Source organism: Mixophyes fleayi, chromosome 6 (genome assembly GCF_038048845.1).
Source record: "Mixophyes fleayi isolate aMixFle1 chromosome 6, aMixFle1.hap1, whole genome shotgun sequence".
NCBI lineage: Eukaryota > Metazoa > Chordata > Amphibia > Anura > Limnodynastidae > Mixophyes > Mixophyes fleayi.
Window position 1 is genome coordinate 160180249 of NC_134407.1, and position 26331 is coordinate 160206579.

General features: G+C 40.9%; 1 protein-coding gene across 3 annotated transcripts in view; it reads left to right on the plus strand.

The window, feature by feature from the left end:
- ZNF385C (zinc finger protein 385C) overlaps positions 1 to 26331 on the plus strand; it is a 245946-nt gene that overhangs the window by 174905 nt on the left and 44710 nt on the right. For all 3 annotated transcript variants that reach the window (XM_075176927.1, XM_075176926.1, XM_075176929.1), the window contains 2 exons: positions 6184 to 6317; positions 10821 to 10931. In XM_075176927.1, coding sequence (XP_075033028.1) covers positions 6184 to 6317; positions 10821 to 10931 — 245 coding nt within the window. The remainder of the gene's footprint in view (positions 1 to 6183; positions 6318 to 10820; positions 10932 to 26331) is intronic.

Consider the following 26331-nt stretch of genomic DNA (forward strand, 5'->3'; position numbering starts at 1 on the left):
CATCCCAGTGAGGGATTCTCCAGAGATTGCTGCTCAAGTTGAGGACTCCTCAGAGTTTCCTAGTGAGCCAGAATGCCCAGATGCCTCTTCCAAGTCATCAGATCCTCCACCAGTCTTCTTTGATGGAGACATCAAACAGTTTATTTCAGTTCTTCAGATTTCCATGAAACAGTTTCAAAACTCTACAGATTACTTTACCAACCAATTTAACTAAGTGGGTTCCATAATCATGAGTTTTAGAAGGGAGCCACAGACCTGGGCCTTCTCCCTTCTAAATTCTGATAACCCCATTATCCATAATACCATGGACTTTGTTAACGCTGTGTGCAAGAAGTACTCTTCGTCGACAGTTGAGTTTCCTGGTCATAGTTCTTCTGTTTCCATTCCAGCCTGTGTTTCAGCACCTAAGCTTATTCACAAATCATCGATGTCCGTTGCTTCCATTGGTCAACCTATATCTTTAAAAAATAAAAAGAACAATCACAAACAACAAACCTTGGTTACTGGCTTCATGGGCATAGCACCATCTTCTCATAAAATAAAAGGTCCTTTCCCGACTCTAGGCTGGGACTCAGACTCTGAAAGCAAATTTTTGGAGGATACTAGAGAGTTAGTGGACGAACTTGCCAATTCTTCTGCTTCTGAAGAATTGGGTCTTCTCTGTACTCCATTAGAGAAGAGCCCAATTGTGACACCAGGGAGATCTTATAAAAAGAAAAAGAAGAGGAGAAAAACCTGAAGGAAGCATGCCCCCCCCCCTTAAAGGGGGGGCTATGTTATGATCTGCCTTGTTTCTTTGTGTGCATTTTACCCTGTGTTATGATTTGCCTTGTTACCCTGTGTGCACATTACCCTGCAGTATCTGTGATTCTCCAGAGGAGCTGCTGTCCGGCCGTTCCTCTATCAGGGGTTAACTAGCACTGCTAGTTAATTATCCACACCTGTCTGTGGCCTATATATGCCTGTATTTTCCTGAAACCCTTTGCTGGTCATTGAAGTTCCTAGCCTGCTCATGTGTCTATTCCTGGATTACCTGCATGTGTTTCTGTTCCTGGTTTCAGTTAAGTTTTGCTGCATTTCATTATTATTTACCTGATTGTTTGCCAAGATCTGGAAATCCATTGTTCCAGTCAGCCTGAACTGTTTACTGTTTATTTTGCCTATCCTGGACTATACTTTTCTGCAATAAACACTTTAAAACGTTTACATCACGTGTCTGGCTCCATGGCTGTAAGGAATTGGTTTTGTACAGAACCCTAACAGTTCCTAAGATAGTGAGCAGCTAAACTGGAAAATTCAGCTCAGGGTTCTTAACTCTGGTCTGTCTTCAGGTCACTCATAAATCTCATGTTAAAGGAGCATAAGTCATTTACCAGTGTATATGAGCCATAGTAATTCTCACACATATCATTATTTTTACTATACACTCTGGATACCTAGAGTTTAGCTGAGGTATCACATATGAAAGTGGCAGAGTCCCTGGATACTGGGACATTTTATGTACATCTGTCCGGAGAAAACCCTATAGACATGGTAGCATTAAAACCATAGAGTGGCAAAAGGAGAAGAGGGTTCCTGGTGTAAGGGATGGTGTGCACAGAAAGAGACGAGGTGCAAGAAGTTCTGATCCTTAGTGCACTGTGGGCCTGCAGGTGAGTGGAAAAGAGTCTGGACATGCTGTGAAACCAGTGTACCCAACAGCAACGCGTAGGCAACCGAAGTCCATGTAACTGAGTACTGTGTAGGTGTTGAGGAGAATGTGTATTTTAAGATTTAACATCTGCTAAGAAAGTACTGGAAGAGTTTGAAAAGTTGTGCTAATAACCATGTTAACCATATATGCGTCATGTGCTGGAGACGGTAAAGGCGTATAAATAAAAACATTTTTTATTTGAACTGAGATGGCCTGGTGTCCAACCTTATTATTTGCACTACACCACTCTACACCATTAGTGTCCACTCCATGCGGCTGGTGTGAAACACCTGTGCATTGACTTCCCTCTTGTCTTTATTTGCCCATTCCAACCAGTTATCTGGGGCGAAGGACCGCATATGGTCATCAAACCAGACAACCAGGGGGATCTTCACAGTATAAATAGAGTTTCAACCCATAGCACATCCCACAATAACAGATAATTTAAGTAACGTCTATTACATTTTAGCAGGATGTACTAGTCAGAAAGGAAGGCCAGAATTTTATAACAAACAGTTTTATTTTACTTAACAAATTATGTGTGTTAATAACTGGACACCGCAATTCCTTTTTTATCTATTATTTTTCAAAGCTGCCTGACAGGTACACTTCAGTGTTTATTGGGAAGGCTGATGTTATGACAGATAATGGCAAATAAGAATTGATTACATTACAAGTCAACATTTATATATCGCTTCCTTTTTGTGATTTATTTCTTTGCCAATTTGGCAGGATTGCAGCAGTTGATATTATAACTATAATTTTTCTTTTAACGAGTAACATCACTCTGAAGGTTTATAAGTTGATCTAGATATGAAGAGTCCACCATTTTTGTGACCAAATTGGCCAACTTTGCCCTAAACATCAATGCCCCAAGAGGATTCTCTACTGTTGATCTGTATCATTCTCCATTTTATTTTCCAGCTTGATTTTTTTTTTTCTCCTCTCTATAAATATAGATTTAACTTAGTCTTTCTTTCTTTAAACGGTTCCCAGATTTCCCCTCGGGGGGATTTTTGAATTAATTTGAACAATACCACGCTTGAGAGAGCTTGCTGCAGTTTCTGTGCCTGTAGTTAGAAGCAGTTTGGGGACGCTGATAAGGATTTCAATACGGCCAGTTTTGCCAGAAAGAGGTCACTTTATCTCTGCCAGGCTGCTGCAGTCTGTTTTTATGGTAGACAAGAAGCAATTTCCCTACCATCTTGATGTTGAATCTTTATTTTATATTCAACAAAAATATTTAAACAATAGAAAAGTGTCAGGATAAGAAGTGATGCTGAATGATATCAGGCTTGGAGTGAACAGTTACAAACAAGGAGGGTGTCTGTACTCATAGCATAAACACCTGCTAGAGGGTTTAGACATTAAATAATGGAACTAATCATTGGTATGCAAGAAAATTATATTTACAGTTAATTTAATTTTCTTGAAGGACTCTGACACCCCACGCAACACTGGAAGAACATACAAACTCCACTGTGTGTGTGTGTGTGTGTGTGTGTGTATGTGTATGTATATATATATATATATATATATATATATATATATATATATATATATATATATAGGCAAAAAAAAAGGACAAGGGCGCCACATAGTGTATTACTGCAATACAACATTATAAAAGAAGTATGAGCAGTGTGATGAAGTGGAGTCACACTGGAAACAAGATATATTGTGAACAGAGATAAAAAGCATAACCAGTGTAATGATTGAAATAGACACTCATGTGCAACACTGTCTACGATCCCAGATATAAACACCACTGAAAGTGATAATTCTGCGTACCAGATATAGCATCAAAAAATATATTCACGCAGATGATGGTATCTTCAACAGTAATATCTTCAATCAAAAACACTCTTCATAGATGGGGGATCCATAATAGACAGCTGGAACCAGATATAAGACCTTTTAGGTTAATCTGTATAGCTAATGATAACTCCAGCACGGCTTGATGTCTCCAGTATCAACACTCCTCGTTATAAGGGGGACTCAATGAGTGCAGCTGGGACCTCCGAACCACAGGCACAGTAAAAAAGACTACAATAGTGTAATACTGTATAATACAGGATTTAATAGTAAAAGTAAGTATCAAACTTACATAAAAACATCAATAAAGGGCTTATAAAGGTATCTTTATGGTACTCATCTAGGATGCATTCGCCTCGAGGGACACACAGCAGACAGTTCTACAATAGTCACCACGACAGCTCCACTACGTTTGTACCAAGATATCCAGGTGTGATACAACGCGTTTCGCCCATATAACAAAAGGACTTCATCAGGAGGGAGATGATCGATAAAAACCTTTGGACCACTAACCAGGACTAAAAAGTCCTTGCTCTACTTAGTAGTCTGAAGAGGGCAAATTCTCCAGGTCAAATTCATTCATAAGTCACTCAGGACCACCATGCTGTATTAGATTTAGTGAGACTCATCCGATCACGTTAAATATTGGCAACAACTTCTTAGTGCAAGGTATAATTCACCAATTTTATGTGTCCTCAGAGGTGGAACTAGCGAGCTGTGAGCCCCAGGGCAGGGAGGAGGGAACTAGAGCCCTCAGCTCGTTAGTTCCCCATGCAGGGAGCCTCAATATCTCCATGGACCTGGTGCACTGCACTTGTTGCACCAATGGTAGTTCCACCACTGTGTGTCTTGTGGCTTTATATAGTATCTTGTGTTTTAACTAACTTTTATGCTGGACTGTGAGTCCCTAATCTGTATCCACCAGTCATAATGTGTACCTTCACTATGAGTTAGCATATTTCTAAAACTGTTTTATTTGTTAAAACAAATATTTATATTATTATTTTTTTATTTACATTTTTATTTTATATTTATATTCTGTGATCTCTACAATCGCAAAAATGGGATTACATCAGAGTAAAACAGGTGGCAGAAGAGCCACAGTGATATCAAACACAGACTGGTTTGTTTGCTTTTATCCCTGCCGTGTGCTGACCAGGCTGGAGCTGGTATCACATTATGACAGAGGGTCCTCATGCTGCTATATTGACCAGCTTAGTCTGCTGCTAGTTGCCACTCGTTATCCCAATTCTTTAGCAGTAACCAGCACAGGAACTCCACTCATAGTTTTTGTATTGGTTACTGCTAAAAAAAAAGTGAGATAACGAGTGTGGGGTGAACTACCCTCATCCCAACTAGCTGGTATCTGTTGGCCAGGATGATCTACACTGTTCTGCTAGTCGATAGGAAGGATGATTACTAGGAAATATTACTGTTAGTGGAGTTGTATTTTATTACATTTCTACCTTAAATCAATACATTTCACATACTAAAATAAAGCTAAAGAAATGTCCTAATTTCTTAAATTAGATTGTACATGGGTATCCTTTGAGATTAGGAGAAAGGAGATACATCACTGAGATGTACTGAAGAACACTGAACATATTTGTTTACTGTAAGAATGGAAGATGTACTTAGGGCCAGTTTGCACATTCAACAATTGATCTGATATTTTTTTAACTTTTGTGCAGGTAAACAAAGTTGTTGAGTTATGGAGAGGCAGTGCTGAGCTACAAAGATACAATATTACTTTCTTGTAATAGAATAGGATTTCCTTAGTTGGTAACTGGAAAGGATTTGGTTCTAGTTTTTATTTCTTTTTTTTGGTCTGCGTAAAGAAGTGCAGGAATGGTTGAACGTAAGTGATTTTTTATGTTGTTTGTTTATAACTCAGTGGGGGACATTTTCTAAAGTCTTGTGCAATGAAAAAATGCATTGTTTCCCATAGCAATTAACTACATAATGTCAGTTTTTTAGTACAGTTTAGACAATAAAAGTAAACATCTGTGTCTTTGCTATTGGAAACAGCAATGCTTTGCACCAGTTTTCAAAAATGCCCCCCAATAACTATGTGTCCTAGCTATTTAGTGGTACCACCTCGTTCCCTCTAAGGTGGGGATTCAGTTGACCGCTTTGTTGGTGAAAGTAATGCGGCCCGCGCACTATTACCGCTAGTACAGTAATTTGAACGCAGATATTTGCTTGCGACTCACAGAGCTGCGAGCAAAAACCAGTGTTGAAATTACTACTAACGGTAATACTGTGCACTATTGCTGTAGTAATGGTAATAGTGCGCAGGCCGTGTTATTCTCACGAACAATGCGGTCAATTGAATTCCCCCCTAAAAATGCAACAAGTTATTGAACATACCTGACAATTGTTAACTATAGTCTACTATACATGGAATACTTGCTAACTCAATCAGATATTAGCTTTAAATGGTCCACTGCAAGTTAGAAATGAAAGTAAGTGTTGGGTTCATTTACAATACAGCCTATTTGACCTTTTTTTGGCCCCATTTTTAATTAAGCCTTACAAGTCAATGGATGTCTTCTTTGAAATCATCACAGCCTCTCATTTTAGCGTTGTAATCACCAGATTTATTGTTTTGATACAGTAAAAAGAGAAATTTATTTTTTTGCAAGTGAATGTGTCATAAGCTTCTTCTGTTCTAGGTGCGCCCACGCCTGCTGGTCCATTGTTGGCTTCTCTTGGGATCCCCAGCAGACCAATCCAGACACATTTGGACATCAAACACCTTCTAACATTCAGGATCAATGCGCTTAGCCTCTTCCCCAACTTTAATGCGGTGGGTATATTTGTAATTATGACTTTGTAAATCCCAGAGATGAATTTGAAATAGCTAAAAATTTCTCCCTCTCCACTCTGGATCTCAGACATTTCAAGCAAGATGATCTATTGATATATAAAATTATACTACTTCTAACTCCCCATCCCCAGCCTTAGCCATCACACCATATTTCTGGTGCAGCTAAACCCACTCTGGTGGAGAGTAAGTGGAAGAATGTTTAGGGGATAGAGAAACAGACCACACTCTTTGTCCAACTCTATATCCATATCCAATATGATGTATTAGTGAGTGCAGTGCTACTTTACAACTTACATTCTCAGCTGCTATGCAGATTACTTATTTACAGGGGCATTATGTAAGGAGCTGGATGAGGACTGCATTCACTAATAATATCAGAAATTAGATGTTGGCTAAGGGACAATATAGAGCACTGGACCATGAACAGCGGCCCTTCCGTAAAAATTGGTTTTAGATATAGAACACAGGGCTGATTTATCAAAGGGTAAAGGCCATTTTGCTGGAGAAAACCGGTGTGTTCACCAGCAAAAAGGCTTTCTTTAAATCCTTCCTATATATTAATGGGTTTACCGATGGAGATAACCCCCTCATTGGCATAGGTTATTTGTAAACCATCGAGATGTTACTCCCTGTTCTGGTAATGCTAATCTCAGATACGGTTATAAGAACAAAAGCTTTTAAAAAATGCTATATTTTTATAATGAAGCATTTCATGTAATGCCATATTGTTTACATTTGTATTTATTTATAAAAAAGGTAATTGTTAATTATACGAGCTCCACTGTAGTTAATCAGCGCCATACCACGATCCTCTTGATTGTTAGGGCTAACGGCAAGTATCATAAACTTGTAGAACAGGTAACAGAGGTCTTCACCTATAGCAGCCACCTTTACTGTAGAGCTGAATGTGCTCACAGATACCCCCAGGTCTTTATCTCAGAGTAGTACAAGTTTATAACCTTACCGTAGCGCAGATGAGGGCCAGGTGGTAGAAACAGAGAAGTCCAAAACGGGCCGAGGTCAAAGGGTACAGCAGGCAGTGGTAGTGAGGTCCAGGTAGAGGTCAGGGCTGGCGGCAAACAACATATCCAGGTAACAGGCAGAGGTCAGGGTCACGAGCAATCCAGCTGAGTCCAGTAAGCGAGCCAAGGGTCATACACAGCAGAATCAATAGAATAGAAAGAGCAGAGAAAAGAGCAGGTAAGTACACTGAAACAGGAATTATAACCGTCAGGGAGGCTAAGCCCTCCCTGCCTAATATACCAGGAAGGGACAATGAAATTGGAGGGGCAAGGATGGTAATCATTCCCCACCTGGGAATGCGTAACTAGCAGCCTGACGTGCGCACCCGGCTGGCCAGGTTGCGGCGGAAATGAGAGGTGCATCCCGACCGTCGTCATGGCAACGGCCGGGGGCGAAAACCGTAAGTGACACCCCGGTCTTTGGAGAAAGAACGAGACGTGCCGCCATGGCTCGTAACATTGATCCACTGTTTTCAATACTCCCATTGCCTTATTCACGTCAGCCAAGCAGCAGAAGAATTCAAACACAGTGGTGTCCGTATAATTAATAAAGACCAATAGAAGAAAACAAACTTTATTCATTTAAATAAGTTTTATTTTAAGTTTATAAAACATTTTATATAATATACATTATATATTATGAAAATTCTGCACTTAAGAAGCTATTTTTTCAATAGTAAAATTAAAAAGAACTATATTTTTAGTAATTATTTATAAAACTGATGCACATGCACTTACTTAGATAAAAGCTAATGTAATCTCTCCTTCTTTCTTCTCTGTCTTCTTACTCTTTTCTGTCTTCTGCATTTTAGGTATAGAACATTCTAATGAGCAGTTAGTTAGTCTAGTTAGTCTGTGGAGAATAGACATATTTTAGGACTACCTGCTTGTAAGGCTCTGATATTGGCCTGAAGGGACACCATGAGATATTGCTGCTAATGCACACAATGATTCAGATTGCCAGTTTGAAATTTTTGTACCAATCCTGTCCGAAAACTGATCAGGATTGATCAGATGTCCATCTGGACTTCTAGTAAAGGAGGTTAGCCCTCACTAATTGGGCCACATAGAATATAGCTGTTAGGGATGGCATGTGTGGCCAAATTTGTCATCGACCTGAATGCTCAGTGCAGCAGATCAGCTTGTGTATGGGCACTTTTTTAGTATGTACAATAATAGAAGTTCATTAGTCTCTCAGAAAGAATGGTAGGATGGAGATCTGCATTTTAGAAGTCACCAAACAGTGTATATCTGTAAGCCCTGTGGACAGAAATAATTTCTGTAGATATAGTCTTCTATTAAGGGTAAAAAAAAAATAGACAAGAGAATCAAGTCTTTGTTAGATGACTTTTCCCAATCTATAATACCAGCATTGTCCTCGCTCCTGGCCTGAGGCTTAGCAAGATTATCTTATCTCCAGGATGACTGTCAGGAGAGAGGCTTCGTTTTAAGGCCGATCGTATTTCTTTGCAAAACTATTTAGCCAAGGAGACAGGTGCATCTGTCTTCGAGGCACAAAGCTGGAAGGGTGAGAGGTGTTATCAGGGCCCCAAATTCCATTCAGAGGAGTGAGCCGCATGACAATGTGTGATGATTAATGGACTGTCTAGGAATCCAACTTTACCTTGACCATCACGTTCAGCAAATCACAAAATTAGTCATATTGTGTTTGTGCAGAAAATAAAAATAATTAAATACATAATAGCATTCTATAGCAGGAAAAAATGTAGTATGCACATGTTAATTATTTAATAAGGACTCTACTATCACCACTTAAAGGCTTACTTACAATACATATTGATTTATATAAAAGAATTACCAATAATAAATATATTAATAATATTGAAATATCCTATATGGGTGGTTGTAAATTTGGTGTTTTGACAATGTAATCATAGTCAATGAAATTGTAGAGTGTTCATCATAGGTGATAGATTACTATCTAAGGTCTGGTAAACAAATTGTAGGGCAACATACCACAGGCAGGATGGATTTATAAAAAAAACTTTCATGAGTCTAAAATAACTGATAACAGAGGACAATGGCTTATAACAAGGTGCCAAACCTAGTAAATCCTCATTATAGAAATGTTTACATATATATGTTTTAGTGTCAGTATACATTCTCATCCCATTTATGCTAAGTTCAGTTGTTTTTTTTTAAATTTGCCATCTATGAGACTTCAAAATAAACAATTTTTTTATAAACTGACAGTATGACTGATGCTGGCAGTAAAGAAAAACTACCAATCGCAAGTGACACAGGAGACTTCAAGTGTCAGATTAAAGCGAAATTATTTGTGATCACCCCAAGAATCATTCATCATTTTTAAATACCCACTCTGGACCACTGATGAGTTACTGTTCACTAAAATCACAAGCACATTGCCCCCAAAGTATATTAATATGTAAAGCAGGTCTTTTAATACTTTGCAAACAGAAAACAATGGCCATCTCCCAAGGCCATGCCCTCAACCCATACATTGTCCGTTTTCAAATGTATTGTAGAGAGCCACTGAGTTTAAACAAGGAGGGTAATAAGGAAAGTTCATACAGTAAAGAAAACATCTTCACTGCTGGTACTTTATTATGGGGGTTTCAGTATCAATTTAATGGCTGAGAATTAAAATTATGGATCTGATTTATGAAACCCAATTGCCAGGAGACGAAATAGGGCAAAAAGCCTTAATTACCGTCAAACTGCACCAGCAGATAGATTCTCCAGCTTCCCTCAGCATTCTACTTGTACTTGCGCAATACCTGTTCTGTTATCAACAACTCAATAAAGCATTTTTTAATAAATGAAGGTTCTGAAATATTTAAAACATTTTTAATAAATGTAATTTTTTTATAAACTTGTTTATTTTCCACATTAGTGGAACTGAAAGCCCAAATTTGAGCAGTACACCATCTAGTTAGACGTAGAGTATAGAAATTTATTTGGGGCTCCCAGCTCTGATATCAGTCTGGAAGGACACTAGGAAACACAATTATTCATATTGATAGTTTGTAATATTTTACCAAACTCCCTCATTCACTGTATGAATGGGTCCAACACAAACAACCCTGCCTGAAACTGATCAGGATTGGTCATATGTCCATTTGGACTTCTGGAAAATCTGTAAGACTGGCCCTGTGAAGCAGTAAGTTACCCCTTACCACTCTGGACCAGTATCGCTGATTCAGCTGCTTATCGCTTAACTATCCCAGTGATATATTTTGTTAAATTGTAGCAATAAGTAATTTTTTTAATTTCATTTATTTTTATTAAGAATAATTATGTTGCTGGAGTAAGGGCCTGTAGTTATTAAAGTAAGGAGCCAGTGATGAAGAGGGTTGAGTATTGTTGTTGACAGCTATTTCATAAAGATAAGTAAATCAGAAACACACTCATTTTAAAACTAGCGTTAGAGTACTGATTTATTGTAATAAAAACAACTTTGAAATCTTTCTCATTGCAGATGGACCCAGTGCAGAAAGCGGTTATTAATCACACTTTTGGTGGGCCCTCTCCTCTAAGGAGGAAACCTTTTATATCTTGCAATATTTGTCATCTCAGGTTCAACTCCCTGGTAAGACTTTTCATTTGTTTCCTTCCCCAAAGCAAAGAGTGTTTCTTGTGCCTCCTGTGAAACCCAAAGGGTTATTTCTAGCAACTTGTATGGTCCTGTTTTCTAAACAGCATATATATCATAATGTATATAACTATCGCTGTTGCATAAGAAGGTATGGGCCAGTGGAGAGACCTGGACCAGAGGGCATTAAAATTAACACATAACGGCATACATTCATTTATAAGCTGTCATGTTAGCATAGACTAGTATGGGGTTTGCCCCTTGTGCAGCACTATAAACACAGGGAGGATGTGTGACCCTCATATTTAAATGAGTTGAGAGGTGGCTTTATTATGCACAGAACCAGAGAGCTTTTTCAGGCTGGATTATTATGCCCATGTAATGCCAAAACACAGGAACCCTAGGATAAAGACCAAAATTCAGGTTCCTTGTTCTCTTCAACTTTAGCAGCTTGTTTACCCCTTCAAGCTAAGTCCTCTACTGTACTCAGTTGCCCGATTACTTCAGCATGCTGTTGATGGCATTTTGTCACAGGCTCTTTGCAGTCACAAGAAGGGTAGACAAAGCCAGGATCTGCACCACATTGTAGACCCATGTGGAAGAAAGTAGTACAACTTTAAAGTCTGTGCAGCTGTAAAAGTTGTTACACGGAACGCCAGAGCGGACTGTGGAAGGTTTAAGGGATGTATCCAGGAATGAGGTTCGAACCAGGAACAGATCACTGAAGCGGGGTACACAAAAAACAGACAGGGCAGGCTCTATGGTCAACATCCAGGTTAAGGTCAGGGCAGGGAGCAGACCTTCAATGGTCAATTCCAGGCAATAGTCAGGGCAGTCAGAGAAACTACAATGACCAAATCCAGGTAAGGGTCAGTAGAAGCAGAGAAACGTCAATAGCCAAATCTAGGCGCAGCGCAGGCAGAGACTGGGTCAACTAGCATAACAACGATAGCGGTCAGTGAATGCCTAAACTAGCCCCAGTAAATAGAGGCAGATATCCAGTCAGACAGTTCCTAGGCAATAACATGAAGGTTTGAGCTGCAAGGGGATATAAGACTGCAATTCAAAGTGCCCGGCTGCTCAGATGCATGTCCAGAAAGCTAGGAGCTGCTGAGGAACCGGAACTGGACCTAACATTGTCTGTGAAAAAGTCTCTTTAGACTCTAAGCATGTACAACCATCAAAAACTCCAAGATCTATGACAGGCATTTTGTAAACAGGGACAGTCTTATTTAAGAGGCTCTGACAGAGATTCACCATATACTGGAATTTACACTGCTCGTTGCCTGGGGAGTGTGTATACACAGTTGTGACCCCATGACACTGCATTGTGCCTTCATCTTCAGCAGTACAAGAGAACCAACCAATCTTGGTTGTTTTCTTAACTTCAGGAGTTGCCCTTTCCAATTTTGAGTTGTATACAGAGGGAGACTCCCACTTACTCTTAGTAGAAAGGGAAGTTAATTAACTTAAAAACGCATTATTAAGTTTTGTCATAGTATGATTTTAGAAAGAAAAAGAGTTGTCGTGTGGATTCTGTCTATTCAGAGGAGGCATTAGTCACACACCTTTGCCTGGGTAGCTTTGAATTCGCTGTTTTCCTCTCCTTCCTAGAAAAGTCTGCTGCAGGCAAGTAGCAGGGGGAACTGACGGGAAGGAGAGGGACCTTCACTGAGAATGACCTCCCAACTGTCTCATCTTAGGAGGGACAATCCCAATTTGAGGACACTATTATGCCTGCGGACATCTTTGTCCCACGAACCGCATAGCTGGGAGGTATGTCCTGTTCACTGCTGCTCTACAACTGCCAGTGGTACGTGCAGCAATGAATGGGTGTTGGAAGGTAATGGGTAAGGGGCAATGCTAGTTATGCCCCTGTGGGGTGTGGCCATGCCCCCATTGTGATGTAACCACATTACCTGTCCAATTCAAGTTACTGCAAAATTTGGAGCTATGGCTTAAATACTTTTTCAATATGTGCATAAACAGTAACATGCCTACTGTTTAGCATATTCAGAACTATGTACATTTTTTCCATTAAAATAAATTGTAAAATTTAATATATAGTTTATTTTTGGATTTAGAAAGAATATATGAGATGTCATAATCTGATGACAATTTTATTTTTTATTATAATTTTTACATTTATAGCCCCCTGATTTTCTACAAAGTACATCAGTCTCCACTGTGCAAGACAATGATGGCACGTTAATATATACATGTGGCTGCTGTTTAATGCAGATAGTTACATTGACAGCACAAACAAATTCTTCCTTCATTGAGTTAAGATCTCTGACTGCCAGTTAATGTCTATTACTGTAGTTGAAAGCATTGTACATTTGCATGCAGACACTGCTTCTTTTTTCGTCTATTTACCATTAGAACTGTTGATTAGAAGAGAGAATGTACATTTGATCATGTGTTTTAGAGAAGAACACATGTTCTTTCTAAAAGGCTAGGTACACACTGGGGAACTTTCCAACCAGCCTGTTATCTACACCGATTGTACCTACAACTAAAGTTCCGATCTGTCGGGTGATTCATGCATACACACTACACACAAATACCTTCAAATCATCTGGTCCAAAAGCAGTGTAGTCGGTTAGAGAATGACAGCACGATTTTTGAACGAAATAAACTTTGACTTTTCCGCAATGTAATTATAAATTTTGTTAACTCCTGTGACTCTGAAACAAAATTTTCAGTCTCAGAATGAACAAATCAACTATTACACTTGCAGCACTTCTACATTCACTGTTTGAGGCACTTCTCCCAGGAATCGGTTGTGAATTCATTTACACTACATGATCGTTAGGTGATTGGGAGGAAAATATTAAACAGTACGACCAACCTAATGAGCCGACAATCGGCACTTTGGGACGTCTTAGACCGTCGTGCAATTATACATACTAACACGACATCTCACCGAATGGTAGTATGTCGGCTGTTTTGCACGATTATTGGACAAAGAGCTCCAGTGTGTATCTGGCCTAAATCTGTGCAAGCAGAGAGCCATTGTTTTTTTTCTCTGTCCCATAAGTCTCTTCTCCCCTCACAAAATAGGTTTCTTTTTTTATGTGTGATAACCCAATCACAAAAAAGTAACTTCATGGTGCGGTCTGTCTTCATCGTGGGCACGATGTGATGTAATTGGGTTGCGGCCAAGTCAGAGTATGACAATATGACATGAGGCACACTGTAGGCAATAATAAACCCATATAATTTTAAATAGAGTTCTCTGTTCTAGGGACAATTAGATTTATTATTGTTATCAGTTTAAATTTGATTTTAAAATGAGGACACAAGCTAGTAAAATAAAAATAAAAAAATCATAAGTCAGTAGCAGTTTATAATCACTGAGGGAAATCTCATTCCATTGCTGACTTCCTTCACTGCTATAAATTCATCCTTTCGTCTTACGACACTGCCAAAGACAGCATTTTAAACTATTTCAATGGACACAAGCAACAGTTACATATATTATACTGATAGAATGACAGAAAAGAATACATAGTGCTAGGTCCACTTATTGTTTAAGATTAAAATGGACCAAGAATGTAAAGAAAGGGTGGGGGTGGAATGGGGGGGGGGGGGGGCTGGGTCACTGATAATTAGGTTGTGGAAGAAGAGGATGGCTAGGCTGGAAGATAACTATTTACCAGAGCGATGGAATTGGCACGGTTGGACAGGAAAGGTGAAAGTAGATCGAAGATTCTAGTTGTGAGAAGTGTGATTCCTATCTTCTCTAAAAGGCCATGGAGCCCATACTTTTCTAAAAAGTCTGGCCTTATATGAAAGTAATATGTTTTGTTTTGTTTTCCATACATGCGACATGCCAGATGTGGTTTTTTTTACCGCAGAGGGGTGGGGGGCCACCTGTTTCCAGTGGAATAGATGATTTGTCTGCTGACAATATGTACAAGTTTTATGGAGTGTCTAGAAGGGTCTTGTGGGAGATAAGAATAGGAGGATTGTTTACAGGTATTTGAGAATTGGGGCTTCCATCATAGAGTTGAGCATTCTACAAATCTTGTCCCAAAAGAGTTATCTTTGGGCAGGTCCACCAAACTGGAAGAAAGTTCCCATTTGGCCACAGCTTGAGTCAGCTGTCGGGAACAGTTTACTTAATTTGGTGGGGGTGTAGTACGCCATCTCTTTCATCAGTGTGTATAGTGAGTAGTGATGCACGGGATGTACTCTCCCTGTTCTCTCTCCTGCCATGTATCTTCTTTTGCTTTGCGGATCAAAATCTGATTCCCATTCTAATTCATACGGTGTAATGTTATAAATTATGGAGATCATACCCTGTCCAATGGTAGTTTGTAAACATACCTTTTCAAACTGGGTTGTTGGGTGGAAAGAGTCTTGAGTTGTGAGATAATAGGCAAAGAGTCTAACTTGAGAGATTGCAAAGAGCCTCGGGTCCAGCAAGAGGAATTTTTGTTGGATGACTTCTAGGAGAGAAAAGTGTGCGTTGTCAGTAAGGTAAGGTGGGCTATACACTTGATAGCCATGCTGTAATCATCAATAGTTTTATACAAATTAAGGAATGTAATGCTTTACTGAGTAAGGCTACGGAGAATATCATCTATAAAAACAGATATCTCATTCATTTATCAGAATTCTGGCCTTTAGGGAGGAATAGAGATTCAATTCCTGTGAAAAAATCACCAGTCAAGACAAATTTTCTTAGGGTTTGGATTATTGAATTGACAAAAAATCCTGTTGAAGGCCTTTTCCGTGTCAAGTAACAGTATAAAGTGGGGTTTTCAATTGGATTAAATCTATTGTCCTCCTCGTGTTATCCCTGGCCTAACGATAAAGGATAAAGCCCACTTGATTGTGGTGTATTAGTGCAGATAGGAACTGATTCAAGCAATTGGCCAGAATTTTAGAGTAGAGCTTGATATTATTATTTAGGAGCGATATGGGTCTATAACTGGCACAATTATGGGGATCCTTTGCCTCTTCATGTATTACCATGAACATTGTGTCCCCTGAAGCCAAAGAAAAAACTTACAATATTTGAAAAGTTATCTCTTCATGGCAGATCCACACATCTTCTCCCAATTCATCCTCAGTTAACTCTCCCCATAATGTAAAGTCCCTGCACTCATAGTTACAGACCTATCCCCTCAACCTTATTCTGTCAACTTCTCTGCTTCCTTTACCTGTATGCCTGCCTCTACCTCACCTCATTAAGCACACACTCATCTCATCAATCCATCAGTCTTAAAGAAACCAGGGGGTAAATGTATTAACCTCCGGTTTCTTCAACCCCCGCGAGTTCCCTTTACAAGGCAGCACTGCTTTAAATTTAAGCGCCGAAGATGCCGAACTCATGGGGGTTGAAGAAACCGGAGGTTAATATATTTACCCCCAGGTCTTGATCCAGCCTCTCTCAGTAACTCACTTCCAATTTCTCTCTTCACCTTTGCATCCAAATTACTCAAGTGGCTTGTATTCAGCTGCCTATCTCATTTCCCCTCCTCTCACTCTCTTCCCTAACCTGTGCATTCAAGCTTCTGCTCCCACCATTCCACCAAGGTTGCACTAATAAAAGTATTATACTTGCAAAAAAGTCTACAGGTTACTTCCCAATACTCCGGGACATTTCTGCCACTTTCAACACAGTTGATCTCCCTTCTCCTACACACCTTTCAGTCCATTACCCTTTGTAATACAGTTCGCTCTTTCAGTGTCTGTACCTCTGGCGCATGCTCTCTTACACTACTACTATCTATTGGTGCCCCGCAAGGCTCTTTTCTGGGCCATCTGCTTTTCTCACAGTGAACCCTTTCTCTAGGTGAGCTAATTTGTTTGTTTGTTTGGCCTTCAGTGCCAACATTATGCTGACAGCACCAAAATCTACCTTTCCTCCCCCGATATCTCCCTTTCTCTATCTTATGTATACACTGTCTCTCTGCTTTGTCTACATTGATAATCCAAATGCTACCTAAGGCTTAACATGTCCAAAACAGAGCTTATCATATCCAGAGTCACAACCTACCATAAAATTGCCCTCACTATCAAGAACACCAAAATGTCCTCAGTCTTCCAAGCCTGCTGCCTTGGTGTCACTCTTAACTAGAGATCTTCACTGACCCCCGTGTTTTGGTTTTGGATCTTAATTAAGTTCCGGTTTTGGTTTTGGCAAAGCCCCCCTCGTGTGTTTTGGCTTTGGTTTTGGATCTGTATTTTTTATAAAAATAGCTAAAATATGCTAAAATCACATAACTTTGCTCTTTTTTTGTTGCTACTTTATTATTAACCTCAATAACACTAATTTCCAGTCATTTCCAGTCAATTTTGACCGTCCTACATGTCACAATATTATTTTCATACACTTTCGGACAAGGACTGCACCGAGCTGGCTGGATGCTAAGCGACAGAGCAAACACACAGTAGTTCATAGCACATCTAGGAAACATTGCCACACAGCAGTGGCAGAAAAGAAAAGTGGTGCAAGATGGAATTGTCCTTGGGCCCTCCCACCCACACATATGTAAGGACATGTACAGTTTAACAAAGCAAGCAATCCAGCAACAAGGAGTGTCATTTTTAGGGCTGAAGTGCTTGGGTTGTTTGGGCCCCCACAAAACAAGCTACCAATAAACTAGCTGCCTTAAGCCCAACAGTGCTGTCAATGAACTATAAATTATTACACCATGTCTGCTTGTACTGCATCTTTAATCTCCTTCTCCTCTCTGGATACGCTCATCCCTGAAGAACTGCCATACTTATGTAGACACAGGAATGGATATTACAACTGGAGTGGCATTACATCTGCTTCAGACTGACTATGACACGGAACATGTGGGCAGCATAGAATCCGTCATGTTGGAATACACTGCATTGAACAGAGATTTAAACCAATATATAGATGAAGTTGAGGAGACCGTACTTAAATTAAAACGTGACCCACTGCATGAGATCCCGGATTTAAGAGAGCTTGTACATGAGAGATAAACTGCGCTTCAAAAAAATAATACAGAGGAGACCGTGTGGCAGGATGATAAATATGTCCAGTTTCAAGAACAGCTAAGAGACCTGAGAAAACAAATGGGTGTGTCAGACAAAGCTTTGGAAGATAAAAACGAGGAGATCGCTGTCACCCAGAGCATTCCTATAGCACAGTTGGAGATGTGAACCCACTGAAAAATAAAGTATGTGATCACACGTACTAGAGAAGAGCAATTGAAAAGATGATTGAAAACAAACTTCAGCACTTATAGCACATGTAGGTAACACTGGCACACAGTGGTATCTGAAAGGAAAAGTGGTGCAAGATAGAATTGTCCTTGGGACCTTCCCAAGCACCCTTCTAATGGATCTTAAAACGGACATGCACACTTTAACAAACTATGCACTTCAACAAGGAGTGCCACTTTTGTGGATTAAGTGCTTGGTTTGTTTGGATCCCCCACAAAACAAGCTAACAATGGGTTTAAGGCAGCTAAGGTAACAGTGCTGTCAATGAACTCTACAGTGGCAAGATGTTATTGTCATCATCTTCAGCCTCATCCTCATCCTCATCAGTGTGTGCATCATCCTAACACAATATTAATTCATCCCCGCAGGAATCCACCATTAGAGAAGTCTCTGTAGCATAAATGTCAAAAACAAAAATGTGAAAAAAAGCTTTTACCTTTTTAAAGTAAAAAACACATCTTTAATAAAGGTGACAGCATTACAGCTGGGTGAAGTCCATTGCATTCCCTGTTTCGTTCACACAATCTACTTGGTGGTACAGAGCTTTTTAAAAAATGACAGTGACATGCAGGAGAAGCTGTCTGTGTCCCGAAATAATTCAGGTCATTTTCAGCATTCTGCAACAGTATGTAGGAGATTGCAGCTGCTGCAAGAAAAATCGAATTTGATGGGGAATGTACTTTAGTCCAGCGCAGTGGAGAATACTTTCCGTGTTGTGCAGGGTGCTGAAACCACTCTAAGTAGTCACCTGTGAAGTGAGTTCATACACTGTTAGCATGAGTCAAGTGATTCCCGTAATTAGACTTTTGGAAAAGTAGTTAGAGAAATTGAAGGAGGAGATGAAACTAAGCAATTCCGTTAACTATGTAGAACTTGTAGATCAAGTACTATTCGCTTTGCCAGGATCCGAGAGTTATCAGATCACTACATTTTGCAACTGTGCATGATCCTAGGTTTAAGAGCTATGTCTTCTCTTACTTTCCAACTGACTCAGATATGACAGCCCAAGTGGTACATGACTGTTTCTGTGTGACCAACGGCACTGAGACTGGAGAGTGACAAGAACAATGTTACTGAAGACTGGAGAGTGACAAGTACACTGCCACCCCTGCTGTTTCTGTAGAAGCTATGGCACAGTAGAATGTCACTGGAGACTTTTAAGAAAACTGCCAGCCTTATTAGAATTTCTGCTCCAGCACTGAGCACGCCGCCAAAGGAGGTGAGGGCGTGGCTTGCATCTTTGGGGGCGTACCTAACATGTGAAAAGAGCAAGGCCACCCTGCTGCAGAAAAAGGCACCCCTAAATAATTACCAAGCAGTCCCGTTTTTTTAAGTAGTTGGGTCAAAACAACATAATAAATATTGAAGTCAGGGCAGAAATACTTACTTAAGTTGTTTGCAAAAATAATACGCATAAATCCAAGTATGTGCTCTTGTCACTTTTGTCCCTCTATCATCACACTGTGCCCCTTCATTGTCACTTTTGCCCCTTCACAATATCACATGTGCCCTTTCACCATCACCTCTGTGCCCATCACCATCACCACCTCTGTGCCAATCACCATCACCACCACTGTGCCAATCACCATCACCACCTCTGTGCCCATTACCACCTCTGTGCCCTTCACCATCACCACTTCTGTGCCAATCACCATCACCACCTCTGTGCCCTTCACCATCACCACCTCTGTGCCAATCACCATCACCAATTCTGTGCCCCTTCACCATCACCACCTCTGTGCCCTTCACCATCACCACATCTGTGCCCATCACCACTTCTGTGCCAATCACCATCACCACTTCTGTGCCAATCACCATCTCTGTGCCCTTCACCATCACCACCTCTGTGCCCTTCACCATCACCACTTCTGTGCCAATCACCATCACCACTTCTGTGCCAATCACCATCTCTGTGCCCTTCACCACCTCTGTGCCCATCACCATCACCACTTCTGTGCCCCTTCACCATCACCACTTCTGTGCCCCTTCACCACCTCTGTGCCCATCACCATCACCACTTCTGTGCCCCTTCACCATCACCACTTCTGTGCCCCTTCACCATCACCACTTCTGTGCCCCTTCACCATCACCACTTCTGTGCCCCTTCACCATCACCACTTCTGTCCCTTGTTTTACTTACCTTTCTATTGCGCGCTGCTCCTCCTCCGTCAGTCCAGATGTAAAAAAAAAAAAAAAAGAGAGAAAGAGTCACGTGATCGCTCCTCGGGTCCCGGCAGCCTCTCCTCCTCTCTCTATCACTGAGAGGAGAAGAGGCTGCCGGGACCCGATTCGCGGCACCCGACCCCCCCTCCTCCAATTCGCGGCACCCCCCCCTCCCCCGACTCGCGGCACCCCCCCGCGACTCGTTGGGTGCCGCGAGTCGGGGGAGGGGCCGATTTTTTTTTTTTTTAAATTACTCCTGTCCCCCCCAGCTGTGCCCCCCCAGAGCCGCTAGGCCCTAGGCAGGTGCCTAGGTTGCCAAGCGGTAAATCCGGCCCTGCCCACAGTGCAATCAAAACTCTTATCTATTCTCTTATTGGCTCTCACCTTGACTACCGCAATCTCCTCCTATTTGGCATTCCCATCACCCATTTATCCCAGCTTCAATCAGCACCACTCTGCAATACCCTACCAGGGATACCAATAGCAATCACAGACCCTGTTGCTGCTAATTATTCCCCTTCTCTTCCAGGCAGTGTGCAGCGTTTTGAGATGTGTGACTGTGCCCCTAGTAAAAATCCATTGCTGGGCCTGTAGCTGAGAAGTGGTGTGATCACGAAGACCAATAGGGATCTATTCGTCCACACAGTCTCTTTCCCCGGCCTTTAATGTGGTTAAGCTAGGGTCCTAGATGGGGTCGCAACACATTGACCTCCATAATGATCTGCCACGGCTGGGCCCCAAGAGTGACTGGGGCCTGGATGCTTTATACCCATCCCTCATCATCCCTGATTCCTGCACTGGCTCTCCATCTCCTCTAGCATCCAATTCAAATTAATCACCCTTACCTACAAATCTGTAATCCACTCCTTTAATACATCTCAAATCTCATATTGAAATACTCTTTCAAACATCATATTAGATTTGCTTCTGATTTGCATCTTGCCCTTCACTCTAGTAAATGTATCCTCCTACACCCCTATCCCCTATCTCTCCTGATCAGACTCTAGACAGACTTCGGAATCTTTAAAATCCCTATCTCTTTACTAAAGCCTACCCTATTCCCACCAATACTTATCATACTGGTATACCGTCACTGCTGTTCCAATTGTTACTCATGAGTTAGACTTGCTTCTCTTGTCTCAGCTGTGAGCTTTTCTTCCTAAAGACAACAAAGACATTTAATTTAAATAGAATATACATAAACTCAGTGCTTGAAGTGGGGTGGTATGTGCCAGTATGACATACAGGCACTTCTCCGCCTCACTTCTTCAGCCTTTGCGGCAATGAGCGAGGAAGGCAAAGTGGGGGAGCGCCAAGCCTGAGAGGTGCTCCGCACACCCTGCTTTCCCGGCTTGTGGATGCAGCACAGAAGAAAAGAACAGAGAAGGGTAGAGAAGAAGACAGAAGATAGAATGTCATAGAAAGGTAAGTATAGAAAGGAAAGGGACCGAATGATTAAAGAGGGCACAGGGTGATATGGAGAGGACACAGAGAGAGCTATGGATATGGGGGCACAGAAAAAGCTATGGATATGGTGGTACAGTTTGATATGGAGGGCACAAAAGGAGCTATGGATATGGGGGCACAGAATGAGCTGTGGATATTGGGGCATAGTGTGATATGCAACACACAGAAAGCTATGGATATGGGGGCACAGAGTGAGCTATGGATATGGGGGCACAGAGTGAGCTATTGATATGGGGACATGGTGTGATATGGAGGGCACAGAGAGCTCTATAGATATGAGGCACAGAGAGCTATGGAGAGGGCACAGTGTGATATGGAGGGGACACAGAGAGAGCTATGGATATGGGGGCACAGAGAGAAATATGAAAGGGGCACAGAGAGAGCTATGGAAGGGGCACGGAGAGAGCTATGGATATGGAGGCACGGAAAGAGCTATGGGTATGGGGGCACGGAGAGATATCTATGGGTATGAGGGCACAGAGAGAGCTATGGATATGGGGGGCACAGAGAAAGCTATGGATATGGGGGGCGCAGAGAGAGCTATGGATATGGGGGCACAGAGAGAGCTATGGAAGGGACACATAGAGAGATATGGAGGGGGACACAGTGGGATGAGGAAGAGGCAAATGTGTTAATTAACTAGTAAAAGTGAATTATAGGAGCAAGAACAGGGATAGAAAGACAGGATGAACGAGTAAGGAAGGGGCAAGACAAGAAGGATGTGAGGCACAGGGGACAACAGGTAAGGAGGAAGGGAGGGGGGAACCTGCAATGGAGATAGGGACACATAGGAACAGAGAAAGGAAACAGATAAGGGAAATATAAATGGTAACATGGAAGATATAAAGGAGATATTTTGGAAAGTTGTATTATAATATTATGGAGATAAAAGGGAAAATGTAAGTACACAAGTAGACAGAAGGAATAGAGGGACGGACACAGAGGAAAGGTAATTGGACACAGGAGAGGTGAGGGACACGGGTGGATAGTCTTGCGTCATTTAATATGTTTTATATTATACTATATAGTGTTAAAATGCATCTGAAATTAATTTCACGATATCAAAATCCCTAAACCTTCAGGTGGCCTGCTGCCACTAGGCCCCCAGCCGTTCATTTCAAAGTTCCATGTCTGCACTTCAAAATTTCCACTTCGTCCACTGCATACACTTCAAGATATGTAGTAGAGACCTACTGTGAAATTATTCTACCAGTATATGCAAGATGTTTGTCATACTAGCAGGAGCATGAGGAAGAAATCAGTGTTAAATAGGCTCAAAGTAACTAAGCAAATCTTATCACTGGCATGGATACCTCCGGTGATAGCAGTGCTATTGCTGGTGTTAACCCCTTGATAGATGAGATGAAACAAGAAAAAGCCTGATCTCCGGCCGGACATAGGGTTTTTCTCCATTTAATAAATAGACGATGAATGAAAGTAATACAGATTATGTACATTTATGTTGAATATATGAGAAAGGGAAACACTCCATAGAGCCCCTATAGGGTGTATTCATGAAGATATATAATATACTCAAAAGCGAAAAACAATAAAAGCAAAGCAAGAGAAAGATATATTGGTCTTAAAGTGGAACAATTAGAAAGGGCTTTTGTGGCATATCAAATTACAAGACAGCATAAAAGCTATTGTGTGTGTGTGTGTGTGTGTATATATATATATATATATATATATATATATATATATATATATATATATATATATATATATATATATATATATATATATATATATATGAGAAAGGTTGTATTTTTCAGATGTAAATACTAAAATAAAGTCCACAAAGATAGAAAATGAAATAACATACATAGAAGTACCTGAACGATACGATAATGTATAAGATATGTCAGGGATTTTCTTTTTTTAAGTTGTGGGTGTTCTGTATAGGCAATAAAATTATATCAGTAATGATATTTCACATGTAAGCATAATGGATTATGAATAATATCATGATTGCAGTCATTTAACCTGCCTTATAAAACATATGAGTAGAATCCACACTATATATGAAGAAGAAAGGAGAGAAGTGGTATTCCCATAGGCTACCCAGTGGGAAAAGCTTTGACTCAAAAGGCCATCATAGAGTTGGCATACGCTGAATTCCTTGCTAAAGTTATGGAGTGTCTTGTATGCACCATTTCGTTTTTTAAAACTCTTGCAATATTTTTTTACTTGTCTTAGTGAGTCTGTAACTCGGTATGAAGCTCGGAGGTTGTCTAAACCACTTGGGGGAGATATCTTGCAAAGGCTCAAATGGATCAGACATTCCAGTATCCAGTACTAGTACCGGCCTGGGGGGGGGCATCTGCCCCCCAGGCCGGTCCTATAGTGGGCTTCCGTGGGCTAGCTCACTGGGCCACCTGCATTTTTTTTCTTTAAAATGTATAGGCTTCTGAGTCGAGTTTTGCCCCATGCTAAAATTTGCCAGCCCTCCCCTAATTGTAGTGCCGGGACGAGAAGGAAAACTGGCGCTCTCTCTTGTCCTCAATTTTATCTAAATTAGCCTAAAATATTCATAAACTGCACCATTCTTCAGCGTTGTGCCCTGGGCGGTCTTCTTTTTTACGCTTGAAAAAAAGTGCAGACACTTCAACTTTCAGGATAGTGAGAAAAAGGCCCTTTTCTCATTCATACTGAGCAAAATCCAGAATTTGTGGAAGTGTACCAGAAGTATGATCAAATAGATTAGGTTTGCACCACAGAATGAACATCTTCCCAATCTTTGCTGCCCAACATGTTAAAGTAGTTTTTGGTGCTCATTCCAAATATGTAATCAGATTTCCCAGACTGGCTACAGTTTTTGAGATATGAGGGGTCACACAAATTCGTCCAAAACCAAAAATTTAGCGTGATCACATGGGTATGATCGGAAATAATACATAGGTAATTGCACAAAATTAACACAATTTATTTTTTTGAAGCATCAAAATTTCTTACAATAATTCAGTATGGAAGCTTAAATTTCAGATGCTTGCTTTGAAAGATTTAAATCTCGTACCAGGTCATTCAGTTCCTCCTGAGAGAGAGGCTGAGGTGTCAAGGTACATCCTTCAAATTCATTTCCACTTTTGTCTCCTATAGCAGTACCAAAGTCATTAATTTCTTCATCATCGGAACATGATGACAGGGTGGTAAACACTGGCACAGGAACATCTTCCTCATGCAGTATAGGTCTTCTGACTGATTCCAAGTCAGGATAATTATACTTGAGCTTCTTGTACCGATTAAAACCTTGAACGTTGAAAGCACAGAAATAACAGTCATCATAGTAATTTTTGGGCTCTCTGCAAACCATGGGCACACCAAAGCTTAAGCTTTTCCGTTAACCATTTTTCCAGTATCGTTGGTCATCTACACATGGTTTGCAAACCTTATGTGGTGCCCATGCCTTGTCCTGGTCTCCTAATTTGATCCCAAAATATGCCAAATAAACTTATTTCACAAAGTTGATGATGGGTTTTCTTTGTTTCACAAGAATATAGCTACCACATATGTAGCAGAATACACCTGGGTCATTCAAACAGCTTCTACGGGAGGAATTAATTTTTTCTGGAAAAAAAACCCCAAAGTTATAGTGACTGTCACGGGCACTAGGAGTCTTTACCCAGGGATCACCAGGTGATAGGCTTACCAGAGCAGTATAGGTGGTAATATGGTACTCTGGTAGCAGGGTGATCACGGAACAGGAAATAGCAGATGATGAGATGCTCAGGAAAGTCTATGACTAGCAGCACTGGCAATATGGAGGTAGTAATACACGAGGAACTGTATGGACAAAGGACACGTGAAGGTAGTCAGTGGTCTGCGGTAGCAAGTTGTACCACTGCTATAGTGAGGAGGAATGTCCAACAGAAACGAGGAGGTGATGAGAGTCAGCGGTCTGCGGATAGCAAGTTGTACCGCTGTCTGAGTGAAGGAATGGAATCCAAGTGGAGGTATCCGGGGAGTCAGTGGTCTGCGTTAGCAAGTTGTACCACTGCTATGTGAGAGGATACTGGAACAGGTGAAACTGTAAACAGGAGTCAGTGGTCTGCCACTAGCAAGTTGTACTACTGAATATATATGTGAGGAGGTGCACGGGGAGAGACTGCAACACAATATATACACGGGCACCTTGACTTTGATCCACAGTAATATGCACAATATAAATGTATAAATGACTGAACAACACTGCCAATATAGAAAGTCTCTTGAAGTAATCCGGCATGAGATAACACAGTCAATGATGGCAGTAGAGTCAGCAGATAGTACACTCCAGAGGAGAACCAACACAGTCAATGATGGCAATAGACTCAGCGGATAGTACACTCCAGAGGAGAACCAACACAGTCCAGCAAGGTATGCAATACACAGCACAGTCAATGGGAAGTATGCATACCGTGGTTCAGGAGAAGGCAGTCAGACAGGAGTGCAGAGATACCTGAAGGGCAGGAGGCCAGCAGGATACAAGTCCCTGGATGGGTGAAGCAGGGGTCTAGCAGGTGCAGCGCACAGGTAGGTAGACCAGCAGGGAACACAGGAAGGCGTGGAGAGCGGA